Genomic DNA, 9326 nt, shown 5'->3' on the forward strand with positions numbered 1-9326 from the left:
CCCGTGAGCCATGGCCGCTGAGCCTGCGCGTCCGGAGCCTGTGCTCCGCAACGGGAGAGGCCACAACAGTGAGAGGCCCGCGTACCGCAATAAAAAAAAAAAAAAAAAGATTGTAAACTTTATAATGAATGACCTCAAGGTTGACTTTTAGTTTTCTTTTATGTTGACCTGTCCTTCAAAGGAAAGTGAGACAATTTTTTAGAGTAGAAAGAGGCAAGTGTTGGGAATATTGGGAAACAGTCTTCTAATAGAAGGAACATGAAGGGAAACGTCAGTCGTGTATCCATTGCTTGAAGGGGAAAGAGAGTAAATTAGAGAGAAAAGGACTGGAGTTGTGCACCTCACAACCCTGCCCATGAGTCCTCTGCTTGGCCATCTGTCCCCTTCCTCATCTCTTATCTCAAATTTAATGTGGAAAATAAGAAAAAAAGACCAAGAGGTAAAGAAGAAAAAAATAGCATGATGGAAGGATAATTCTATTTATTTTCAGCCACTTCAGTTTGGATAAGGCTGCCCTACCAAAGCACTCAATTGGTTGAAGGGAAAAAGTGAACAAAGGAAGAATGAAAAGGACAGTAGAAGCATAAAAGATCAATTAACTTCCTCATACAGTCTAGAAACAATGAATCTCAAAGGAATAATCTAGAAATATTCTTTTATTTCTTCATTTAGCAGTATGTCCAGTTGTTACTATCCCAGATGCTGGGGACATGGGGAGGGGGAAGGTTGAGATTAGGGAGTAGACACACTAACCCTTCCCTGTGGGAACAGGGACCTGATCATTCTTATTCACTGTTGCATACCCAGCACTGAGACATAACAGGTGCTCAAAAAACATGTGCTAAATTAAGAAGAAATACAGTGAAGTCAAGGCTAGCCATTCTTATGGAGAAAAGACAGAAAATGAAAGAGTTGATACAACACATGATACTAATCAAATCAATGAGACAGGTAATATTTATCTTGGGGTAAGAGAGGAGAGAATTTTGTTGTTTCACACCTGAAATAGCAGTGTTTAGTAGCCATTCCCCTACAATACATGTTAACCTAGCAGTTCTCACTGTATTGGGAGCATTGCTGGTATGTCAGTGCCTAAAACGGCACTGTCCAATACAGTAGCCATTAGACACAGATGGCTATTCAGATTTAAATTAATTAACATTTAATTTAATTTAAAATTCTGTTACTCATTTGCATTAACCACAGTTCAGTAGCCACAGGAGCCTAGTGGCTACTATCATCATAGAAAATTCGATTGTACAGCTCTCTTCCACACCATGCTACATTAAAACATAAAAGTAGCCAGAATTTTATAAATGAGAGAAATAAGACATGGTGCATACACACACACACACACACACACACACACACACACACACACACAGAGAGAGCTAAATCTCTCCATATCAACTCAGCATCTAGAGGAGGCAAATCAACTTTGTTTCTGATAAATCTCACTTCCTCCCAAATACAGCTGAACCTTGAACAACCCAGGTTTGAACTGCATGGGTCTACTTGTATACAGATTTTTTTCAATAAATATATTGGAAAATTTCTTGGAGATTTGAGACAATTTGAAAAATATTCATAGACAAACTATATAGCCTAAAATATCAAAAAAATAAGAAAAAATTAAGTATGTCACAAATGCATAAAATATATGTAGGAACTAGCCTATTTTATCATTTGCTGCCATAAAATATACACATATCCATTATTAAAAAGTTAAAATTTATCAAAACTTATGCACATGAACACTTACAGATTATTAATTCATTAGTGTATGTGCTAGGCTACCATGAAGCAACTGTGTAAATTACTAGGCTACCATAAAGCAATCATATAGCTACTTCTTCGTTATCAATGCAAGAATCATTATACCTGTAAATAAATATGAATTTCTTTTTCACATTATTTTTTTTCATTGTTTTTTTTGGTTGTGACACACAGCATGCCTAATCTTAGTTCCTCGACCAGGGATCAAAGCAGTGCCCCTTGCAGTGGAAGCTGGGAGTCCTGACCACACGACCACCAGGGAATTCCAATTTATTTCATTTCTGATATCTATCGTTAGTAGTACATATAACATCTACAGTTTTTTGTTTCATTTAAGACAATAACGGGGGCTAAAGTCGACAAGATGCTAGCAGTGGGCATGAGAGTGGTTCAGTCCTGACATGGCACGGGGCTCAGAGGCTCTGCTCCTCTCCCCACCCCCTGTGATGCTTCCCCTGGCATGGCAGGCCCTGCCCTTTTCAGGGACCCCTCCTCACCCAGTAACATTCACTTTCCTCTCTTCACAAAGATTTCCTGATTCTCCGAGGATTCATAGACTTCACAGCTGATGAGGTGGACCTGATTTCAGCCCTGACTTGGAAGATCATGCTGAAGACACCACTCATCTCCTCCCCCATGGACACTGTGACAGAGGCTAACATGGCCATCGCAATGGCTCTGATGGGTGGTATTGGTTTCATTCACCACAACTGCATTCCAGAGTTCCAGGCCAACGAGGTCCGGAAGGTCAAGAAGTTTGAACAGGGCTTCATCACGGACCCCGTGGTGCTGAGTCCCTCACACACCGTGGGCGAGGCACTGGAGGCCAAGATCCAGCATGGCTTCTCCGGCATCCCCATCACTGAGACAGGCACCATGAGCAGCAAGCTGGTGGGAGTCGTCACCTCCCAAGACATCGACTTCCTCACCAAAAAGGACCACACACCCTCCTCAGTGAGGTGATGACACCGTGGAATGAGCTGGTGGTGGCTCTAGTGGGTATGACACTGAAAGAGGCAAATGAGATCCTGCAGCACGGCAAGAAAGGGAAGCTGCTCATTGTCAATGATCAAGACGAGCTAGTGGCCATCACTGCCCGCACTGACCTGAAGAAGAACCAGGACTACCCTCTGGCCTCCAAGGATTCCCACAAGCAGCTGCTGTGTGGGGCGGCCATGGGCACCCATGAAGATGACAAATACCACCTGGACCTGCTCACCCAGGCGAGTGCTAATGTCATAGTGCTGGACTCATCCCAAGGGAACTCTATGTATCAAATCGCCATGATGCACCACATCAAGCAGAAGTACCCCCACCTGCAGGTGACTGGGGGAAATTTGGTGACAGCAGCTCAGACCAAGAACCTGATTGACTCTGGTGTGGATGGGCTGCCTGTGGGCATGGGCTGCGGCTCCATCTGCATCACCCAAGACGAAGTGATGGCCTGTGGTCGGCCCCAGGGCACTGCCATGAACAAGGTGGCTGAGTACACCCGGCGCTTCGGGGTGCCAGTCATAGCCGATGGTGGCATCCAGACCGTGGGGCATGTGGTCAAGGCCCTGGCCCCTGGAGCCTCCACAACGATGATGGGCTCCCTGCTCGCCGCCACCACGGAGGCCCCTGGAGAGTACTTCTTCTCGGATGGTGTGAGGCTCAAGAAGTACAGGGGCATGGGCTCGCTGGACGCCATGGAGAAGAGCAGCAGCAGCCAGAAGCAGTACTTCAGCGAGGGAGAAAAGGTGAAGATCATGCAGGGCGTCTCAGGCTCCATCCAGGACAAAGGCTCCATTCAGAAGTTCGTGCCCTACCTCATAGTGGGATCCAGCACGGCTGCCATGATTTTGGTGCCCGTAGCCTGTCTGTCCTGAGGTCCATGATGTACTCAGGAGAGCTCAAGTTTGAGAAGCAGACCATGTCAGCTCAGATGAAGGGTGGTGTCCACGGCCTGCACTCTTACGAGAAGCGGCTGTACTGAGGACGGTGGTGGAGGCCAAGGCGGCAGAGGGTTTGTGTCCCAGGGTCCCTCTTTGTGCACAGCCTCCCTCCATAACTGAATCGTCCACAGATTTGCACTACTGGTTCCCCAGCTCCTTTCCAGGGAGAGAGGAGGGGAAGCCCTGAGGCTCTGCGGCCCCTCCCTGGGCTTCTGCCACAGGGTCAGGACGGCTCCCAGGCCGGGCTGCCCTGGGAGCCCCCCAGGTTCCCCCTTCTTCAGTTCCCCTGAGCCCAGCCAGCCTGGGCTCTCAAGCCCTGCACCTGCCTCAGGTCTTTCTCACTGCAGCCTGCTCCGGCCTGGCTCCCACCCCTGGGACAGGTGGCCCCCCGGCTTCTCCTGTAGGGCACCTCCCTCCCTAGCCCCACCCCAGAAATGGTGCTCTCCTGGCCCTGCCTCTAGCCCCTTCCTGGGCTGCTGCCCCCTCAGCCATGTGGCACTTCTGGGATCCTGACCTAGGCCAGAGGAAGTTCTCTGCCCCCTTCCCCTGGCCCTGGACTATCCAGGCCCTGCTCCTCAGGCTGCCCCATCCCTGGCCCTGGGGAGGAGGCTGCCCGTCATTCCTGATTCACCCCCGTGCCCAGGTGTACCGTTCCTGCCCTCTCCTCTCACCTGCAGTTGAAGGCTTTAACTTTGCACACTTTGGGGTCACAGCTGCATCACTGTATGTTAAATAATCTGAATAAATCAAGAGGTTTCAATGCCTCTGCAAAAAAATAATAATAATAATAATGAGGTAGGTACTAACAGATGATTCATCTTGTAAACAGATGACATAAACCTATGATATTGCTAAATACAGTACAGTACAGTAAGAGTATTTTCTATTCCTTATAATTTTCTTAATAACATTTCCTTCTCTCTAGCTTACTTTATTGTAAGAATACTGTATATAATACATGTAACATACAAAACATGTGTTAATAGCCTGTTTATCAGTAAGGCTTCCCGTCAACAGTTGGCTATTAGTAGTTAAGTTTTGGAGGAGCCAATAGTTATATATGGATTTTCGACTGCACAAGGGGGTCGGTCCCTCTCACACCCACATTGTTCAAGGGTCAAATGTATTTTTATTTATTAAGTTAGTAAAGATAATTTTGTACACATAGGTCTAGCAACCACTGGGAAACACCAGAACTATATATTATCACATATTTTTACCCAGTCTTTCAAAACCCAATACAATCTTTTTTTAAACATCATCTGTCATTCTTTTTTAAAAATTTTTATTTATTCGGCTGCATCAGGTCTTAGTTGCAGCACGCGGGATCCTCATTGCGGTATGTGGGATCTTTTGTTGCAGCACACAGGCTTCTCTCTAGTTGTGGCACACAGGCTCAGTAGCTGCGGCGTGTGGGCTTAGTTGCCCCGCAGCATGTTGGATCTTAGTTCCCCGACCAGGGATTGAACCCACGTCCCCTGCATTGGAAGGTGGATTCTTAACCACTGCACCACCAGGGAAGTCTCCCAATACAATCTTATCAAGCAATATCTGCCAAATCCTGACATTTGTGGACTTGCATACACCTGTTATGGACACTGGTTGAAAACCTCGTAGCAAGTTGACAATTCACCTTTAGAATTCCCTGTGTGGTGGAATTTAGTAACAGATCTGTCAAGCCACAATTACCAAGCCAAAGTTGCATTTTATTTCCAAATGCCCATAGAAGCATTTTTATTCAAACTGGCAAGTCTCTGGTTTAAAAAAGTTATTCCTTAGATTCTGCACTTCATGAGGTTATCTAATAGACAGAGATTGGTTCACCAATTAGATGAAATCTGCATTTTCCTAAATCATAAAATGAGCTGACTGAGGTTTAGTTAGCTGGAAATCTCTTGGTAAATTATAAAAAGTGAGACATAAACAGGACAAGCACCATTGCATAATGACTAATTACAAAAGTGAATGACTTTATGACAAAATGAGAGATTAATTTGAAAATGCACCTGGAAATGAAAAACAAAACAAAGCTTAAAATAAAAAGAAATATAATACACTAACTTGGATATGTATATATATATTTAATAGCTGTATTTGTTAAATACAAAAGGAAAAGAGGGTCAGACTATGAGTAAATCTGGAAATACTTGCATATCCTCTTTGCCTTAATTAACTCATCCCTACAATGGGTATCAGTGAGTTTTCTCTTCTTAATAAGGATTATATAAGACCACCATGGAAATTAACTTGGGAAAGGATATAACCTTTGGAGAAAGTAGCACTAAATTATTTACAAACTGCCCAAGTTAAAAAGAGTAGAAGATAAAGAACTCTAATTATGCAAGAGGTCAGTAGCTCTTTTGCAAACATGAACATAAAAGGACTTCCACAGGGACTGGCAAATCCTGGACCATTAAACATTCTCCTAAAAAGCTAAAACCCTCACTTTGCAGAGGGAACACCAAGTGACCATTCTTTTTTTTTTTTAAATAGATCTTTATTGGAGTATAATTGCTTCACAATACCATGTTAGTTTCTGTTGTACAACAAAGCAAATCAGCCATATGCATAAAAAAACACAAGAGATCATATTTTCAAATGGGCAATGTAATGAATGATATGATAAAGGTTTTTCATGCCTTACTAATTTTGATGATAGACATCACATTTGATTAGCCTGGTTAAGTGTCCTAAAGTTCTCACATCAGTGTACAAATTAAAGGCCTACCCCCAAATGCTTTAAATACTGGAAGGGAACTCCAATATATAGTTATTGAAGGCAAAAAGGAATTTTAGTAACTTATTTTATAAAAATTTGACTTTGCATTTCTATCAAGAGGCGGAAGCCAGAACCTTGCCCCAAAGATTTGTTGTTAAAATACAGAACATGATACTTTCCTGCCAATGGACCTGCCTAGATGGCAGGGGGAAAAGAAACAACTAGAGTTCCTGCTATCCAATATTTGAGGCTAACTTAAATAAATCTCACTGGTATATAATAAAACAGTTTAGTGTTTTATGCTCAACCACTATAACTCAAAAATAATAATAACTATCATTCATTGAGCAGTTAGTTAATGTCAGGCACAAGATTGAGTGCATTGCAAATATAATTAATGGCTGTATTAGATGGTTATTATTATCCCAATATTCAGATAAAAATATTGAGACTCAGAGTTTAAAACATACAGCATGGTCAAATCACTGGAAACCAGCAGAGATGGGACTTACATAACACAGTCAAATCCTGACTCTAAAGTTTGGTTGTTCCTATATTGTTTCTTAAATTGTCCACAAAACATGCTTATGCATTTTTTTTTAATTTAGGAGGAAAACCGATTTTTATTCCCCAGTTTCCTTACTGTTAAAATGATATTGGGGGAATTCCCTGGCGGTCCTGCGGTTAAGACTCCACAATTCCACTGCAGGGGGCCCAGGTTTGATCCCTGGCCAGGGAACTAAGATCCCATGGGCCACCTGGGGTGCAGCCAAAAAAAAGAAAAAGAAAAAAAAAAGAAAAAAAAATTTCAAAAATAAAATGGTATTGGTACTATCTTCTTCGATTGATTCTCATGTAGGTTAAAATTGAAGTAGATATGTAAACCTGCTTTAAAAATTAACTTTTTGGGCTTCCTTGGTGGCACAATGGTTGAGAATCTGCCTGCCAATGCAGGGGACATGGGTTCGAGCCCTGGTCTAGGAAGATCCCACATGCCCCAGAGCAGCTAAGCCCGTGCGCCACAACTGCCAAGCCTGCGCTCTAGATCCCACGAGCCACAACTACTGAAGCCCGCGCACCTAGAGCCTGTGCTCTCCAACAAGAGAAGCCACTACAATGAGAAGCCCGCGCACTGCAAGGAACAGTGGCCCCCACTCACCACAACTAGAGAAAGCCTGCACGCAGCAACGCAGCCAAAAATAAATTAATTTAATTAATTTATTTTTTAAAAAATTAACTTTTTCACACGTCCTACGAAGGTCTTCTGCCCATCTCAATTCCCCTACAGAAAATGGTGAGGTTTGTTACCTCCAAGACGGAAACAAGCTGGATGTTAAGAAAGGGTAGAAAGGAAGATTTTCATTACATGCCCTTTTACTCTTCTGAACTACTTTAATCAAAAAAATAAATATTGGGCTTTCCTGGTGGCGCAGTGGTTGAGAGTCCACCTGCCGATGCAGGGAATGCGGGTTCGTGCCCCTGTCCATGAGTATCCCACATGCCGCGGAGCGGCTAGGCCCGTGAGCCATGGCCGCTGAGCCTGCATGTCCGGAGCCTGTGCTCTGCAACGGGAGACGCCGCAACAGTGAGAGGCCCGCGTACTGCAAATAAATAAATAAATAAATAAAATTTAATTAAAAATAATTTCCTCAAATGATCCATGTAGTAATACATTATAGCTTGAGACATCAGTATGAATTCATGTCTGGCTTAATATAGGTACAGATGGTTACATATAGAAACATTCATAGATATGTGTACATACACAGCTTAGTATGCACGCATATATTTTTTGCTCTGTCAACTTAGAGGACCTAAAAAAAATAAAGATACCCCTGTAGCAACAAGCATACCTAGTGCCCAGATCTTGGTTTCTAATATGATTTTCCAATAAAAAGAAAGGGCTCCTTCGAGAAATGGCTGATTCTAAGACTGGGGCAAGAATTACAGAAGATGAGCCTAGAGCATTTTGTAGTGTCAGAAAGTGGGGAAGTACTCAAAAAACCCAAAAAGCCACACAGATGGGGGTATATCGAATGAGTACAGAAACCACTGAGTTCCCAGTGGCCAAAGCTGAAACAATTGGTAAAGAAAATAAAGTAGTACTGGATTATAAAGCAAAGTATAAAATAAATATCCATGAGTCTACACTAACATAAATAAATGACAGAATAAAGTAACAAATGAGGGAGAAGAGACAAGTCTTTTGTGCAGAAGAACTCCAAATAATTTATGTAGATATTCTGCCCTCAAGGAGGGGGAATACACCTCCCCATTCCTTAGGTGAGTACAGCAAATAGTGGCTTCCTTCGAAAGAGTACGGCATGGAAAGTGGGGAGAAGAATAACTTTACAGTGGAAAAACCTGAGAAACAAACACTACTTCAGCCAGGTGATCAAGGTCAACATCAACAGTCACAAATCATGTCGATAGTATGTAGCCTTGCTATGGTGAGATGACCACTTTACCTCTGTGGTCTTTCTCCCAGTAACCCATAATCCCAGTCTTATCATGAAAAAAATATCAAAGTCCAATAGTAGAACATCCTACAAAACATCTAACCAGAACTTCTCAAAAGTGTCAAGGTAATCGAAAACAAGGAAAATTTGAAAAGCTGCCATAACCAAGAGGATTCCAAAGAGATATGACAACTAAATGTATGTAGAATCCTGAATGGGATCCTAGAAAAGGGACATTAGGTTAAAAACTAAAGCAATAGGGCTTCCCTGGTGTCGCAGTGGTTGAGAGTCCGCCTGCCGATGCAGGGGACATGGGTTCGTGCCCCGGTCCGGGAGGATCCCACATGCTGCAGAGCGGCGGGCCCATGAGCCATGGACGCTGAGCCTGTGCGTCCGGAGCCTGTGCTCTGCAACGGGAGAGGCCACAACAGTGAGAAG

The 9326-nt window shown here is 43.4% G+C and overlaps 1 protein-coding gene across 1 annotated transcript in view; it reads left to right on the forward strand.

Annotated features, from left to right (window-relative positions):
• Positions 1-3751, forward strand: part of LOC102992148 (inosine-5'-monophosphate dehydrogenase 1-like) — a 5820-nt gene extending 2069 nt beyond the window's left edge. The window contains 4 exon segments of the mRNA XM_024120322.1: positions 852-951; positions 2306-2716; positions 2719-3588; positions 3591-3751. Of these exon segments, the coding sequence (XP_023976090.1) occupies positions 852-951; positions 2306-2716; positions 2719-3588; positions 3591-3751 (1542 nt within the window).
• The last annotated feature ends 5575 nt before the right edge of the window (positions 3752-9326 follow it).

The sequence above is a fragment of the Physeter macrocephalus genome, chromosome 1 (genome assembly GCF_002837175.3).
Source record: "Physeter macrocephalus isolate SW-GA chromosome 1, ASM283717v5, whole genome shotgun sequence".
In the NCBI taxonomy this organism is placed as follows: Eukaryota; Metazoa; Chordata; class Mammalia; order Artiodactyla; family Physeteridae; genus Physeter; species Physeter macrocephalus.